This window comes from Diadema antillarum, unplaced genomic scaffold (assembly GCF_040938485.1).
Source record: "Diadema antillarum isolate AM-2024a unplaced genomic scaffold, OU_Dant_1.0 seq00001536_RagTag, whole genome shotgun sequence".
Taxonomy (NCBI): domain Eukaryota; kingdom Metazoa; phylum Echinodermata; class Echinoidea; order Diadematoida; family Diadematidae; genus Diadema; species Diadema antillarum.
Genome location: NW_027272268.1, coordinates 1324001 through 1342672, shown reverse-complemented (window position 1 = coordinate 1342672; position 18672 = coordinate 1324001). Strand labels below are relative to the sequence as shown.

Sequence of the window (18672 nt, the reverse complement as noted above, 5' to 3'; positions counted from 1 at the left end):
GGCTGTAACAGATTGTACATGCAGATTCAGATCTTAGCCTAGTCTCATTCCTCCACTTTCCACATTATCAATGTTTAGTGATTTTCTGCTCTTTAGAAAATAGGATACTCCTGCTTTTGATACAGGGCATTACACACCAGACCTCTGACATGCAATCTTTGGATTTTATCAATGAAATTAGACATGACTTAAAACATATCCTTACAATGACTGTGCCTAAACAATTTTCGGAAGTTTCTAAAAGAACACCATTGCATAATCAACAATGTATATTAATCTTCTCAGTTGGAAGGACCATGGGTGAATTGTGGAGAACATGATTTGTCACAATACAGCTGTCTTATATGCTGCAAAAATACATTAATTTGTATTTAGCCAAAATTTGCTTGCACCACTGCATGGAGAATGAATTAAAGGACAAGTTCACCTTCATAAACATAAGGATTGAGAGAATGCAACAATATTAGTAGAACACATCATTGAAAGTTTGAGGAAAATTGGACAATCGATGCAGAAGTTATGAATTTTTTAAATTTTTGTGTTGGAACTGCTGGATGAGGAGACTACTACAGCTTGTGAGTCATATGCGTACAACAGTATAAAGAAAATGTAAAGAAAATTCAACATATTTTCACTTTTTTCGCATAATAAAAGAGCACTTGACTTGCCTCTTTCTAAAGGCAGGGGGAATAATATTACCCATAACATTTGTCGGTAACGAGTCGGGGGAATGTGTACTTTTTTCAAAAGATGAAATTTTGTGAAATTCTCTTTATATTTTCCTTACATTGTTGTACGCATGTGACATCTAAGTTATTCACACACTGCAGTAGTCTTCTCATCCAGCGGTTACTGCACAAAAACTTCAAAAATTCATAACTTTTGAACGGATTGTCTGATTTTCGTCAAACTTTCAATGATGTGTTCTACTAATATTGCTACATTCTCTCAATCCTTATGTTAATGAAGGTGAACTTGTCCTTTAATTCGTGAATGAATTATTCCTGAACAAAGAAGTGCATTGCAGCAAATGTCTCAATCAGCTGATACAGTGCATTCCCGTTATAACGAACACAGTTATAACGAAATTCCGGTTATAACGAAATAAAAATTACGGCCGCAACGATATCCTCTCTATGTTTTTTATTGTTTATTTGTTCGGCTATAACGAAAGATAACTGCCGGTCTCGAGGACTTCGTTATAACGGGAGTCCACTGTATGATGCTAAATACCCAGCAACATTACTTCATCTGGTGTAACTAAGGGCAAACAGCTCATAGTAATTGAGAGGTGTGGGGAGACAGTGCCTTCATCACTGCTATCACTCTGGAGCAGACCAATCCACACAGCATCACTTCTTCAACATGGATTCTGTCCTTTCACCCCCAATCACTACAGTCAGTTGGCATCATGTTCACTTCTTAGAGGAGGGGGCATACTCCACCACAAGTCTATTCAGTTCCCTCAGTTTGGCATCCTGTTCCTCCAATGCAAGTCCGAGATCACGCACCTTACCCTCAAGCTCCCTGATTGCAATGGATTGTTTCGTTTCATGCTGCTCCTCCTTCTTGGATGATCGCCAATACTCAAAGACGAGAGTTCCCACAGCGACAGAGAAAATGAACGATTCTCCGATTATCTCTGAACCAAGTTCCACGGCAGCCTCCTCACTCAGTGGCTTGACCTCAGTTGCCTTGCCAAGACCAAGTATCCTCATCTTCAAGTTGACATCCATCCAGTGATAAACTACAAGAAGACAAATGAGGCAAGTATATAATAAAGGCTGTTAAAATGCTGTATTCACGATATACAGTACATTAATTACACAATCAACAGTAGAGAAAATGGGAGAGGGATGGATTCTTTATAAACCAAATCAAGTATGAGGTTCATCTTCTCTGTACAGTACATATATACAATTTTATAATTTTGTTTGACATGTAAGGTCTCAATCACTGCATTGTATGTATTGAATACTGTATCTTGCATCCCTCATTGTGAATTTTGCCTGTCAGTGGTCTGTGGTTATTGTAGTGCATGCCTGCCATTACAGCACTGGTGTGGATAGTGTCATTCAAATGTCATAACTTCACTAGTTACCATATCATAGTCTCCACCACTTTTAGTAATTCAAAGATGAAGATCTAGACTACCCCAGAATTTTGATCGATGATTTTAGAAGTTAACCCGAAGCCAGGCTTTTTAAAGACCATTCTGAAATCAGTGAAGAAGTGTCCCATATCACAGTCATACACGTCATAACATAAGTTTAATAGGTCTTGCGGTCATGCCAGCGACGAAGCTCGGTAGTCAACTTTCAACTCAAGAAGGAATTCACAATAGAAACATAAATAGTATAGACCTTCGCTTCACTCAAGATACGTTACAAGACCAAGTAACGGTCCCATATCAGATATACTTCGGATCGTGTAATCTTTTTAAACTTACACTGTGCCGGAGGCATGCAGATGTACCTCCTCATGAAAGGACTGCCCTTGGCCATAGCTCTGATTGATTTTGAAATAGGCTTGCTAATTTGCTTCACAGCTAATGTGCCTAGCTTGATGAGTGGAAATGCTACCATGTCGAGGTATTCTTGTCAAACTGCAGACGAACGAAGACCGAACACGAACTAACCCGTAGCTGTATGTCTGGGGGTATCAATGGTACGCTAAGCATGCTGTACGCCTTTTATACGAGCTACGTGGTGTCGGTACACACCACAGGATCTTTTCTGTGGTGGCTGTCGTTGTGGATGTGGTGCACTAGCCTTTAAACAAGGCGACTCGCTCTGCGTGCCCCCGTATAGCGCGTTTACCCCACAAACCTGTTGGCCGGTGTCACAGGCGATCCGTTCCGGCCAGTCGATAAGTTCCGCCGGAACTTATCGGCGGACTGTGGCCGGTATATAAGATCCCCCAGATCCAATCGGCGGGATTTTTGCCTCACCGCCGATAAGATCCCCCACCGCCGATTCGTTCCGGGTCTCTACCGTACAATGTATACAAAGTGGTAATGGGGAAACACCCCTTCAGTAAAATGTACTCTTCCAGTCTCCCTCTACAGCCAATGAACTTCTCCAAATCTCTCTGACCAGCCAACCGAACAAAGTTGCCAATTTGAAACCCGAATTACAAAGCAATTCCTTTTTTTCCCCTCCCTTTCTTATCTCTTTCGTCGTCATGGTGGCAATGGTACAGTCACAGAACTCTGCTCTGTACAGTTCTGCACGATGTGACGTTGGACATGCCAACCTCTCTCTGATTTGAATCATTTTGAACAGAATAACCGAATGAGTAACTGTAATTGGGATGTTCGGCATGCTTCATGTTAACTACTGTAATACAAGGAGCTTCATATTAAACATACTATGAGCTCAAATAGTCCACCTTCATTTTAATGTCTATTTTCAGGGCACAGAGTCTAATCATTTTAGTGCGATATAGCGACCAATATGATCGCCAACGTCATACATGCATGTTCGTTTGGTTCATTATTTTTTCAGTTGTACCAACTAAAAATGACGGGATGAATTTTGTTTTTGTGTGTTAAGTTGTCTTTATTATATGTTTTGTCCGTGTGTATGTGCATATGAATGTGTGTGTGTGTGTGTGTGTGTTTTCTCTCTCTCTTTTGGGGAGGCGGTCTATCTATACACAGAGATTACTTCAAATAGGCAAGGTATTCTAAAGAGATACAGTATAGTTTTGGTTGACATGGGCGATTGAAAATTTAACGTTTTGCAAGATAATTAGAAAGCACATTTGAAATAGAGAGCATACGATTCTAAGAGAAATTGAAAGTACATTATACAAAATCGGTTTGGACTGAAAAGAAAGACATGTGTAGTGGGCAGATAAGGTGGGTCCATCCTTTAATTAGGGTCTCTTTGTTTATATACAGTGCGTATCAAAAAAAAAAAACGCCACAAGATTTGATTTCAAATTTGTGAAGATTGTGTTAACTTTACACCAAAGTGAGTAGCAACATCTTAAAACCATATGATACTCCTCTTCAAAATGATATTTATGCATGCACGGTCATGGATGGCTAAGTAATCATTCTTTTTAGACAATGGGTAAATTGGACTTGGGACCAAGTTTAGACACTGTAAGAATCAATGCACCTTATCAGAAATTAACTTAACAAATTAATGGAATAATGAAATTAATAACCACAACTTACCATTGTTTTTTTCGGATATCTCTTTTTAACATTACATCCCATGCCCCTCAACATGGCCACCATTCCTTCCCACACAGAGATTAGCTCTTTTCTACATCTCACGCACAGCTCTGCGAATCATTGTGGCTTAATGGCGTAGAGCTTCAAATTCATCAGTGCTTCTTTGTCTCAGAGTTGCAATGTCAGGTTGAAGGGTAATGAACACTTTGCTCTTGAGATAACCCCAAAGGGGGGAAAATTGCAAGAAGTCAGATCCAGAGATTCTGGTGGCCAATGCACACCATGATACAAGGCAATCACCCAATTTCCAAATACCTCAGCCAATCTGTTTGTTACTGCAACTAGTCGGTTGACTGGTGCGCCGTACTGTGCCCACCATAGGCGTCTGAACACACCCCTTTGTTGCACAGGAAAATTTTCCATTAATTCAGGAATCACATGTTAATTAAAAATTTGTAAGCATCCATTTTCGTTACGGTTGTTTTCAAAGAAGAAGGGCCCTAGGTATGTCTCACCAGTCTGAACGTTCAAAAAAAAGTGAATTAAAAAGGATTTATGCTGGTCTCACTGAAACTCAGCCATCCGTGACCGTGTAAGAATAAATAAGATGTCATTGAAAAGAGGAGATTATATGGCTTTATGATGTTGCAACTTTTGGAGTAAAGCAAACACCACCTCACAAATTCGAAATTAAATCTTGTTGCTTTTTTTATACGCACTGTAGCTACATATATCTCAGCAATTTGAAGCTATTTTGTGTAAAATGAACTCTGAATTCCTAAAAGAATTGAATGCTGTTTAGTATTGCAGGTTTCTCATTATTTGTTTGTTCTGAACACCATCTTATAGTCAATACTGTACCATCCGTTCAATCTTGAATGTCTTCCCTTTCCATGATAGGGACTGAGGCCCCCAAAAATATCTTCTGTTAAAAGGGGATGGCTTGTAACTGATCATTGGGAATCAGTGAGAATGCTGGGGGATGATTGTTCCAATCCTTGGGGGATTCATTTAAGAGTAGGCCCTACATTTTTTGTTCTGTGAAAATTATTTGCTTCAGAATGGTCTCATATTCAAGTAATGTGCAGTGTAATGTTTCCGGGTTAGCATGCCTGTACAGTCGCGGGGAATTAAACAACACAGTTATACTTGAATATGACACCATTCTGAAGCAAATAATTTTCATACAACAATATATATATTAATGTACTCATTAATGAATCATACTAGAATTGGAACAATCTTCCCCGAGCATTCCCACTGATACCCATTGATCAGTTACTAGCCCTCCCCTTGAAAGAAATTAGAGTGCATGCAAAATATGGGGTCATATATCACAAACTCACGTAAATTTTCTGACTTCATATATTTAGTGATACCTTATAACTTGAATATCCAAACAGTGCACCTATGTCCGAAATCTGGTGTTCCACAAAAAAAAAGTTACATTTTCTCTTCGTAAACATTAAGTTTCATTTATATATGTACATACATTTTTAATGGAAATACATATAACATGCGCATGTAAAAGGTGTGAAGCCAATAGTGGCGATGGGATAGACAGAAATTGAAAGAGATAAGAAAATGAAAAACAGCTATCATAAACTACATGTAACATGAATCGACAGGAAACAGACAGAAATATGGCTTAATGTACCCCAAAATGACATCTTTTTAGATAAAAAGTAAAAAGGGTAAAAGCGGTAGGCTAACAGAGAGAGAAAAAACAACAACATATAATTAAAAATAAAGAATAAAGAAGAGATTTAGAGTGCGAAGGAGAAAAATAAGGAGAAAAGTAAACAAAGGACAATTCTATTTATCTCGAGTTATAATAGCTTTAAATCAACAGCTTAAAATAAAGAAATTGTAATCCATGTATAGATTGTCTCATTATGGCATACGGGAGAAGGCCTTAGAGTGGTTCAGGAGAACCGAAAAACAATATTCTTTGAACGAGAATAACTCAAGTTTCAATTTATCAAATGTGGCGTTCCTCAGGGTAATATAAATTAGGTCCTTTGCTTTTTATAGTTTATATCAATGACTTCTCCAAATCATCTGACATATTCTCATTTATGCATTTTGATGATGATTCAAATGTTTTCTTTACTCATCAAAACCCAGTTACTCTGGTAGACACCGTCAACTCTGATTTGAAAAAAAAAATAACTCAGTGGACAAGATCTTCATAAAACCTTCAGAAAATTAAGTACACACTTTTCAGTAAATCCTTATAAATATTAAGCACAGAAATTATTTTGATGATACTCGATTAGATCGTGTATCCTATGTAAAATTTCGTGGTGTCAGAGAAGATGAAAAACTTTCGTGGAGGCCTCACGTTATTAAAGTAAGTAAAATGGTTATGCGTAATATTGGTATCGCATTCCAACGTCTTCTTTGTTGACATTGTATTTTCTTTAATAAAATTACCTTATCTCAAATACGAAATTTTAGCATGGGCAGCGCCCATCAAATCTTATGAGATAAATTATTGTTATTGCAAAAAAGTAGGCCTTACTTCGTATTATCTGTGGGGTTTCGCCACATCAAAAATATAAGATTTAAAAAATTAAAGATTTGTTTCTTTTTCAACTGGGTTAATTCATGTTCATCTACAACACAAATGTTCTCCCCAATAGTTTTAATTCAATGTTTCCACGAAATCAATGGTTTCATGATCATCCTACTAGGCGGTCTGAGTTTCATACCCCTTTTGAGAACCTTTAGCTCAGAATACATTTATTTACACCGCTCTAAATTTTGAAATTACTTAAGTTCTGAAAAAAAAATCTCCATCATTATACTCTTTAAGCGTTATTTGAAATCGTTTTTGTTAAATTCTGGCTGAGATATTTATTTTCATTATCTATATAGGTTACAGCAAATGAAGATTCATCATCAGTAACACCCTAACGCAATTAAAAAATCACATTATAAAGTAATGAAATTAGGCATTTCATTTCCATATTTTTTCCACAGCTGCATGGAGTCACCAGCTGCTGTCCGAAATACATCCTCAATCATCAGGCAATAATGAGCAAACTGAGGCTGGATAGAACACTGATGGTTCTTTTCTACAATTCCTTTATCCAATCTATTGTCATGTATAACTTGATTTGTTTTTATGGCAATCTTACACAAAAGAACAAGGCTATAGAATCGATAGACCGCGAAAGTGGCAAAATATCATTGGGTTGGAATTGCCAGTGGTACAGGATTTACACGTGGAAAGAATGATGGTCAAGGTAAACAAGATAACGACCGATTTAACACACCGTCTGTATACGGTTACTATTGCCTGAACAGGTCAGGGATCAGACTCTGTCCTATATACTCGCACAAAGCGTACCCGTTTTAGAAGTGCTTTTGTCCGGGATTCCATTCACACGTATAATGCCAGAGTAATTTGATAAGTTGTTATGATTAATTTTTGGTGTATTTATCATCATCATTATTATTATACTCCCGCATATCCAAAGAGTACAAGAAGGTATATAGGAAATGTGTGTGGTTGGTCGGGCGGTCGGGCGGTTCGTCGCAAAGTCTACGTCGCGAACTTTTCTACAGCTCTGAATTAATTCTGATGAAATCTTGGGTATATGGTGATATTGAGTGATTATGTTTATAAGTTGAATTGAGTTCAAATTTGGTGATGATGAAAGTGAGGTGTAGATTTGTAGGATATATGTTTCTCGTGTGTGTTTGATAGAGAAAGCATTGTTAAGGTAATTTAATTTTTTTAAGTATTTTTTTTTTTGTTTTTTATTCCCACAGTATTTAAGTTATGTAATTTCAAATTTGGAATACATTATGATTTACAGGTGCACATGCAAGACACGTTTGGTGTTATTTTGATAAGGCGCTGCCATGGTAAATATTATTATTATTATTATTATCATTATATATATATATATACATATTGGATTTTTTTTTTTTAGTGAACTATACTAATATATTGGGATATGTAGGTGATATAATTGCTTGGTGTATAACGATGATGTATGAAAGGATATTATCAAATAAATATATGAGTGGAATACTTTTATGAAAGTGTTATAAGCCCAAATCAACTATTCTTAAAAATAGCCCTTTATATTCGGCATCGAGATTATTCAATACATTACCAACAGAAACAAGATCCTTAACTTCAATTACTGCATTTTCAAGAGCAATTTCGCACATTTCCTTTGCTAATCATTTTACCTGATTATATCACATTTTTTCAAAGTACACAATGCTTATGTAATTACTATCTCCCAATAACTTGTCACATGTTTGATTTTCCTTTTTTTGTCTGTACTTACACAGTGTATACTCAGTGACTTTGTTTTCTTTAATTTTTTGTGGCGTTCGTTCGTAATGATTATTTTGTGTTTTTTATGTGCATTCTCTTCATTGTATGATTTCTATGTTTTGTAATCATTTAACGGCCTTGCTGAAAAACAGCTTGTAGCTGATAGCAGGCTTTTTTTATATTTCTGGATTTTATTGATCAGATCAAAAAAACATCGTGCTTTTTCATAAGTCAATGACATATACATTTTTGACATCACAAAACAAAACATTTGATAGCAGTCAATGATAGTGAAATTACCAGGCGTCTGATCCTTTTTTGGACTATAATCTCTAACACACGTTAACACCAATAACTCTAGAATCGTATACACAGAAAACGAGGGGAAAGAAAAAAAAAAGGCTTGTTACCCGTGGTTAAATAAATAAATTCAATTCAATTCAGTTCAATTCATATACAGCTGTATATTAATAGTTTTTGTATACATGTAGTTGTAAATGTCGGGTTAATGTATTATGTTATTATGGTGCATACGTTAATGTATGTTAATGTGAGTGAGTTTCATTTTGTACTCTATGACATGTCTGATTGTGGTGTACCTGTGATGTATTGAATGTAAATTTTGTTGCGATATCCAATGTATAAAGAATTTCCAGAGTGGACAATTTAGGTAATCAATCAATCAATAAATCTCCTCTTCCGTTTATCCTGTTCAGCGTGTAGGCATTCTCTCTCTCTCTCTCTCTCTCCTTCCTTTAATTTTGTTTTTGCTCTAATCCTTTCATTCGTATATTCCCCTCAGTTTAGTCATGTCATGTTCATGTGTCTCTGTTGTTTCTTTCTTTCATTTTGTCTTATTTTTTGCATTATGCAAAATTACGCACTTGTAATTATGATAAGTATTTTTGAAGATATTTTAGAGTGGTCTAAAATCTACAACCAACGCTTTTTAGTGGACCTCTTAGTTCTCAGTTTTACCCTGCAAACATAACTTTGTAATTCCAGTATGTGTGCATATCTTTATTAGTTTGTTAATTACCATTGAATGTCATACTTTGTAATGTATACTTGCTTATGTTTGCATTTTTGATTTACTTTGTTTTATGTTTTGTTGAAAGAAAAATGAGAATAAAATAGATAAATGAAATGAAATCCAAATGCACAGCTCCATTTTAGTCCCCTGCATACACGGCATACACATTAACAATTTGTTTGCAGACTATTAGACCAACATTCTTTTCTTTTTTTTTTTGAAGTACAGCTGAACAATAATTTTCTTATCAGAACAAAGCTCACCGAAAAAAAAAAAAAAAACATGTTTATCCTTGCTGTATACCCTACCAGCAAAACCTCCCTCTCTCTTCCTTCCCACTTCAAGCAGTCTCTTTTGAATGTAGGACCTATAACTATAGTATTACCAGGGAGGTGTGAGAGAGGCCTCTCACACCTCCCTGGTATTACCATGCTCTTTCGTTGAACTGTTCTTTGAAGTTTTGTCTATAAATAAAGGCTAATCGTACACTATCTGTGCAACGGCTCCAGATGATCGACTCGTACGTATTTGTGCATGCTATTTAGCTAATACATTGTAGGCCCTACAGTAATTCATTTCTTCGCGCCGCTTGTACGAGGTTATAATATGATTCATTTAAAGGGAAATTATCAGAACGTAAAAATAGGTTTGTCCTTAATATCATTCAAAAAAATGAAGAAATAGCTTTCTTAGATTTTTTGGGTTTGGTATCAGCATCCACAATACACAGATATTATTTTGTTTTTAATGAGGCCTACTCGCACAACCCGGATAGGATCGGCGGTTGCGGAACGTTTCTGCGTACTGCCTATTGTGCGGTATATTCGTTCCGCGGAACTAATCGACTGGATTCGGCCAGTATATCGGTTCCCCCGGAACCCGGAACGGATCGACTGTGACACCGGCGAGTGGAGCGAGCCGCCTTTATCCACTCGTTCAGGGATGTGTACTTTTGTCGTTGTTGTTGCTTTATATTCTTTGACAAATTTGCGTACAAATTTGACGCAGAAAATACACACGGCACCAAGGCAAGCCTCGTTAATATTAAGTAACTATTCTTAAGTAGAATAAGAATAGTTACTTAATATTAACGAGGCTTGCCTTGGTGCCGTGTGTATTTTCTGCGTCAAATTTGTACGCAAATTTGTCAAAGAATATAAAGCAACAACAACGACAAAAGTACACATCCCTGAACGAGTGGATAAAGGCGGCTCGCTCCACTCGCCGGCCAACAGGTTTGTGAGGTAAACGCGCTATACGGGGGCACGCAGAGCGAGTCGCCTTGTTTAAAGGCTAGTGGTGCACACGCTCCAGCACCGCTCCTCCAGCTCCCACCGCTTTGTCGCATAGAGCTGGTAGTAGTATACCAGAGAGGTGGTAGAGTGACGATGCCAGCGGTTAATATTAATTTCTCGTCGTCAAAAACTACGATATTATGAGTGCAAAAATTACCAAAAACTGGTGATTTAGTGGAAACTCTCGCGACTCTCGACTTGGTCTGTAAATTGGTGGTGGTTTCAATCATATGGGGAGGGGGGGGGGGGGTTAAGTATGCCTAATATAGGCCCTAATACACGTTGTAGTAGATTGCACAGCTAGCAATGCACCTCACTCATTGCGTAATCCATTGAATCGTCTTTTCTTTATAATTTCTTCTTTTTTGTTGTTGTTGGAAGCACGCCCAGCTATTGATTATGGCCGACATGCGAGATGACTTACAGTGTTTTAAATCAGAGTAGGCCTTTATCCCACTGTGACACATCGGATTACTCTTTGAGTTGCCCAACGAAAACATTCTTCTTCCCCTTAGGGCCTATTCCTTTTCTTCTATCTCTTCATAGCATTCTTCTATACCTTTAATTTGCTTTTCATTCTTTTGCAGACCACTAAACGTACCAGTTAGTAATGATCGGAAAGTCACATTTATAGTATCGGCCTATGTGCCTTGGACAGATATTATCAGGAAGTTAGAATGATGATGATGATGATGACATCACACAAACAGGAACAAAGCAAATTCAAAACAGAAATACCATACGCGAGTAGATATACACAATGACATATTAAAAAAGGATGGTACATAGTTTTGCTTAAGATCATAAACTAAATCAGGTTTTAACTTTTAGAGATGATTAGAAACCACTTAGATGAAATATTATAGAGTAGTAAAGCAATCAAAAGTTTATGATCTTTATCTGATGAAGATTGGTTTTGAAATGGCTGAGATATCCAAAACAAAGAAACACAAAGTGGTCCTAATCAAAGATGGGTCCCACCTTTTGTTAGGATCACTTTGTTTACAATTCGTCGTTTAAATTAAGAGTGTTATCAAAAAGTTCCGTGTCCAGCTTATTTGGGTTTCTTTATACAGTGGCGAACACGCAAAAATGAAAGGTTACCTGATGTTATTATCTCATGGCATCATCATCATTGGCTTCAAGGGTTCATTTGTGAATGATTTACATTTCTGAATTTTGCGATTTGTTGTATTTTGTTATCATTTATGGCCATTATCATCACAGAGATACGAGCCAGTAAGGTAGTCCGTTTTTGCCGACTTCAGAGCACTGTAACTTATGGCGGCCATAACTGGTGCCAGGGCATACCATCTTTCGTTAGGAATACTTGAAGCCCCCAGTTAGAAATTACCATAAAAAAAAGCACACAGTAATTATACCCAAGCCAAATTGGTCTATACTTTCCCCTATACAGGTACACACAATGTCACAATATGTGCAGTACTATACATGTCATTAACACACAAAACTGTTATTTTACTAATGAAAAATGCAATACAAAATACGTACGAACTTTTTATACAATTACAGCGTATCATTATTATTATTATCATTATTATTATCATTATTATTATTATTGTTATTATTATTATCATTATTATTATTGTTATTATTGTTATCATTATTTCGTTTTATTTATACAGGGTGGCCCCGGCAGTAATCAAGTACTGTTTTCCAGGGGGCCCTGTAAACACATGCAAGGTAACAATCACAACAAAATCATAACATGAACATAACACAATAGGTCGTACATCATACAGAACAGAACTGTTCATAAAAAAGAGAAAATAAGAATGAGATATCAGTTTGCAAAAAGGATTTTAAAAAATCTCACTTACTGACTGAGTTTATAAAGAAAAATGAACCTTCTATAATAAAGTTTCATGTGCATCAAAATAGTATACGTGCCTGAAAAAAAAAACCAAACAAACAAAAAACAAACAAAAAAACAATAACACAACCATTGATTTTTTTTTCTATCAATATACCCCCCAAAAAAAATATTATCTGTACTAAACTCTTAATTCACTTATACATTATTCTCTTTTATACTTCAAAATTCAGCATTCTTTTCTAACAACGAAAATCATTAATAAACGACATCAATCATCTTACAATATTGAACAACATACAATCTGCTTCTTCTACTATACCCTTCGCTATAAAATAAATCAGGATCCATTGAAGAAAAAAAAAATGATAACAGTTATTACCCAGAACACCATTTCAAATACTGTGAACAAAAAGCGTTCTTACTCTGGGCATTTCGCACTGGGGGTGGCAGGCTATTCCACAGTAGAGCACCATCAACTTACTGAAAAGGCACGTTTACAATGTCATGCATGCACTTAATTTTTTTTCCATTCATTCATTCATTCATTCATTCATTCATTCATTTTCCGTTATCAAGATCTTCTTGGAAGTGAAAGGAACATGCTTAACAATCTGAAATTCTTTAACTTGTCTTATAACGTATATCCGCTTATTATTATTGTTGGAACGATTTCTTGCTCATCCCAACGATTGATTATAATCATGGATAGACCTATACTCAAAGAGCTTTATATTTTTTTTTCTTCATTGACTGTCATAATACTATATAATATAGGGCCGTATTGTAATCAACTGTCCAGTTCATACTTGTATTACGACAACCAATCGACTGTATTCCACATATTCTATAACTTAGAAATTGACCACGAAGTTAAATTCAACCTTAGCACTATACATACCGGAAAGTTTGTAATGTCGAACCTGTACGTTTTTAGGAATAAGTAACTTTGACTCGGATTTTGAATCTGGAATGTTTCTTAGATTAAACAGAGAGATTATCGAAATAAAGGCAAAAGAAACCATATTAAACAGGAGTGCATTTTGTGATCGTACTTTTGGAATTCCAAAATGTATAGGAGCTATTCCTCCTGCAACATGATAGGCCTATAACTCGATGAATCCTCGAATCCTCGGTTGCCTTCAAACGTTGGAAAATAGTTCTAAACTGTCCCATAGTATATACCTTATAGGACAGTCCTGTATTTGGTTCGTATCACGCGCCGGAACACTTCTGGGTTTTGTTTTTTGTTTGTTTGTTTGTTTGGTTGTTTGTTTGTTTGTTTGTTGTTTGTTTTTGTTTGGGGGGGGGGCAAAACTTCGACGGGGGCACATTATGTGACGGTGTGAGATCCTCGGCGAGGGAGCGAAGCGACCGAGCGGGGGGAGGGTGTGGGAGGGGGAGGATACCCCCCTCCCACGGTAGGGACTTCGGGCAGGATGCATAAAAGCTAGCAATTGCTTATGCTATTCTTTTACTTGAATCCGTATGCTATAAAAGCGAGCAGTTGCTTGCGAGCAAAAGATTTTACTAACAAGCACAAGCAATTGCTTGCTACTTAAAAGCGTATATGGATAAAAAAGATCTTTTGCTTGTTCTTACTAGTAATTGCTTACGAGTGTTATATTCATAAAAGAAAAACCAAACTTGTACAGGAGTGGTATAAATCTACAAGAAATTACTCCTTAGTAATGTAAGAAACTTTTTCTTTTCAACAACGGGAATGTCCAGTGGTTAGCACGCAAAATGTGATGAGAATCAAGTAGGATGTCTGACTTCGGTGGAGAGCAAGGATACCTCTCTCCACGTACGTGCGATCTGGCACATCCGGGCCACTATAAGCAATGATGGGAATCAGCCAGTATACGTGAGTGTGTATAGATGTGTATGTGTGCATTTGCTATGTCAGGAAATGTTTCCTCACACACACGCCCTTTCAAATAGTACATGCTGTCACACCCGCCTTTGTTCTTGTGTTCGCACAGGCGTGACGTCCCTTTTGTTGAAAACGCAAGCATTTTGCTTATGCGTGACAAGCAAAAGGTATAAGAACAAGCAAAGGTTTATGCATAATTATGATTGCTTGAGCTAGACCTTTTGCTATCAGACGAGCTTGTGCTTTTGCTTCACGCAATTGCTTATAAGCAATTGCTAGTTTTATGCGTTCGGCCCATTGTATAAAAACAGAATACAGAAGTCGCGTTTATAGAGCATTTAACAGCAAATTTCTAGGAAATTAAACATAGTGAAAAAAATTAGCACCGTGCGAGGAATTATGATTATGAAATACGGGAGTGCATTTTATGTGACGGTGTGAGATCCTTGGCGAGGGAGCGAAGCGACAGAGCGGGGGAAGGTGTGGGAAGGGGATACCCCCTCCCACGGTAAGGGACTTTTTGTAAAAACAGAGTACAAAAGTTGCGTTTATAGAGCATTTAAAAGCAAATTTCTAGGAAATTAAACACATTTAAAAAAATAGTGCGAAGGACTATGATTATAACATACGGGGGGTACATTATGTGACGGTGTGAGATCCTCGGCGAGGGAGCAAAGGGACTTTTTGTAAAAACAGAGTACGAAAGTCGCGTTTACAGAACATTTTAATTCAAAATTCTCTAGGGAATTAAACAATAATAAAAAAAACACTGCAAAGGACTATGATCATAACTTAGGAAAACTATTCATTTTATAAGGCACGGGCAGAGCGAGCGAGCCACTTTCACTTTGCCATTCGTCTGAAATGTATTCATTCGCATTGTTCGAGCAATGAATATTATTCTTATATCGCTAAAAAGCATAGAGGAAAGGGAAAATGTAAGGTTTACTATAAGGTATGTTTCAGGGGGCACACTCGAGGACGCAACTACGGCTACCATCTATACACTAAATTTACTCATAAGTAAATATTAGTGTATTAATGTCTATTATAGCGTATTATGATTTTATGATTTTCGCCCCCTAAATGGGGTATCTCACCGGGCTTGAAACTAGTTCGCGACTAGTTCGCGACTCTAGATTTTGCTAGTCGCAGAGACGTCTCCGCGACGTCTCCGAGACTTCTCCTGAAAAGGATTACAGAGTCTCCGATTAGTCGCCAGTTAGTCGCAAGAAATTTGAACATGTTCGATTTTTCGCGTAGTCTCCGCGACGTCTCCGAGACGTCTCCATCAGTCGCGGAGACGTCGCGGAGACTAATCATAATTATCCGCGACGTCTCCGCGATGTCTCAGAGACGTCTCAGAAACGTCGCCGAGACCTGCTGGAGACCAGGAAAACTGGTGAGAGGTCGCGGAGACGTCTCCGCGACGTCTCCGCGACTCTATTTGACACTGTTTGACCTATTTAAAAACCACGTGACCTATCTGCGTGCTGACATCCTGCCTAGATCAAGTCAGGTGATCCTGCAACGGCTCCCTCATATTTGAAATTTTTCTGCCACCTGCCATAACTCGTCTCAGAGACGTCTCCTTGGTGAGACCGCAAGACATTTTTATGTTGGAGACGTCTCCGCGACTGCTGTGACTGATAAGTTGGAGACGTCGCGGAGACGTCTCCGTTGGTGTACTAGCTTTAGGGACGAAAATTTTGCATTTTCAGTTATGAAATTGACAACTTTTAGACAAGAAAAGTGCCTTATGTTGTATTGTTCATTTTGGTCTTTAAATAATTATTGATTAATTATTTGTTACAGGGGGCACTTGGCGGCCCAGGGGCAAAAACTCGTTTTGACCCCACCCCCCCTCTTCCGGCGCCCTTGCGGGCGTGTGAAACGCTAATTAGCTTCATAGCTAACGAGAGAGGAGAAAGCCTCTCGTATTACGCTATAATATACGCAATGCAAACATTTATAGGTTGTGTGACGTTTCAGCTCGCGAGATCGCAATTGACCGAGTAAAATTTCACTCCATTTTATTCGAATAAACTGGGCCCTATCTACGATCTTGAGATTCAAATCACTTTCAAATATCATAAATCTTGCGATTGATTTTAATTACCGATATTTGTCTTCATTCATAGATGAATAGATAAGTTCGTCTTTAAAAAAAACAAAAACAAAACAGACTTAAAGACATATACCTTAGATAGATCTGTAGAATTGTTGTGTTTTTACAACACTGGTACAAAAAGAATACCCAACTTTGGTATTTTTGTATCTCGTGTATACACTATCTAAATTCTCAGTAACCATGTTATTACTTCTCATGGTAAATTAAGTGTCATCTTTTCTATCTTGTGATGTCCTGTTCACAATTCTTATGCCAAAAATGACTGATTAATTGGAAACACCATGCATGGCAACATACGATTGACTTATTCGTTCACGTGATCACGTGATTAATTTCAAAGAAATCTCAGCTTTTGAGCAATTACATCCCAAAAAGTTGAAATTAATATTATTTGTTTTTTTTTAAAGATTGATTTGAAATCAAACGCAATCCTTTATGTTCTGGGACTATCTCGGACGTTGACTTATAATGTTGCTGGATCTCAACTCCATGCTATGATCCTCGATCGGTTCATCTCGGGTTATGCCGCATGGAGTTGAAAATCCTATAGAGGCAATATAAATAGCAACATGCGGGCCGAAAGTATAGAGCGGACTATCTGACTATAGCCTATATAGCGGCATGTTACCTATTTTGAATAAAAATGATATCGTAATTTTTACCCCAATCTCAGGCCCGTTACATTTCTGGGAGGGGGATTCCTTTAATTGGAAATATTATACTCTCTAAAAAAAAATCGAGTGAAAAAATTTACTCCTAAAAGAGTGAATACAAAAAAGAGTGAATTTAGAGTGAAATTGGAGTGAATTTTGAGTGAAAATGTTCATTTTCAATCGTTTTAGAGTGACCTCAGGGATCACTCCAAAATCTCCGAGTGATCCCTGAGGTCACTCCAAAATGACTGAAAATGAACATTTTCACTCAAAATTCACTCCAATTTCACTCTAAATTCACTCTTTTTTGTATTCACTCTTTTAAGAGTGAATATTTTCACTCGATTTTTTTAGAGAGTAGCGGGCCTTTTTGAGGGAGTGAAACAATATACCGAGCGTGGTCTGATGAGAGAGGCAAATGTAGTCAAATTAGTTTTTCGTCTTTAATTGTTTTGACACAATATCAGCCATGTAGAAAATTCTCTGGGGGCATTTCATGAAGCGTTTTGGTCGGATATTTTTCTGACAAACTGTTACAAACTACTGTCAAAATCCTTGCATCTGATTGGTTGAGAGCAAATTTGTCAGACTATTTTGTTGGACAAAATGTTTCATGAAATGCTCCCTGATCTTATTCGTGTCTGTACACTGAGTGTTCTAACCTTTTTAGTTCAGCATCATTCGTATTGGATTTGTGTTGAAGATGTCAACCACCTCTTTTTCGTCTACTGATCAAGTTCTTTCAGGTGAATGTGAAGGAGTGCAATTATAGGCCTAGACATATCGATCGTGTTCATTGCCGTGTTATTACAGAAATGTTTTCATAGAAGGGGGGGGGGGGCTGTAACGGGGTGCGATCTATATAATTATTTGGTGCACAGTTTCGGTTGAATATGGAAAAATTTCACTCCAAAAGGTAAGACGATATTGCGCTGATAAATCCTTTGTAAGTTGCAAGAAAAGCCCCAAACAATCTTGATTTATATTTTTCTTTTTTCTTTTTCATTTAGGGCCCTACTGATCAAATTACTTGAAAATCTACTCACCTAAGCGGGGGTCAATTCTAACCCCCTGAATATCCCTCCCCCTCCTCGTTACGGCCTGTTCATTATGTTTAACACGAAATATATCAGACAGATGGGAAGTCCCCGAACATTGGTCATCTGTTCTCTTTTCAGACAGGATGTGTGGCTTCTTCGGAAATATTAGAGCGCCAACTCCCTCTCACCCAGTGGCAGTACAGTGGTTTGGTTTGTGTATGTGCTCCCATGCAAAACTGCCATCAAAGAGCACTCCGGTGTTCAGCTTTCCAAACGCGCGCGCATAGCGAGATGCTGTGGTGAGGATTGGGTAAATCGAGACTT

At 37.4% G+C, this 18672-nt stretch overlaps 1 protein-coding gene across 1 annotated transcript; it reads right to left on the bottom strand.

The window, feature by feature from the left end:
• Window positions 1–1415: 1415 nt before the first annotated feature.
• On the bottom strand, window positions 1416–2650 carry LOC139710488 (putative OPA3-like protein CG13603). Its single transcript, XM_071622401.1, has 2 exons — window positions 2450–2650; window positions 1416–1747 (listed from the first exon to the last, which is right to left on the bottom strand). The coding sequence occupies exons 1-2, from the start codon at window positions 2583–2585 to the stop codon at window positions 1416–1418; spliced, it is 468 nt and encodes a 155-aa protein (XP_071478502.1). The 5' UTR covers window positions 2586–2650.
• Window positions 2651–18672: the final 16022 nt, after the last annotated feature.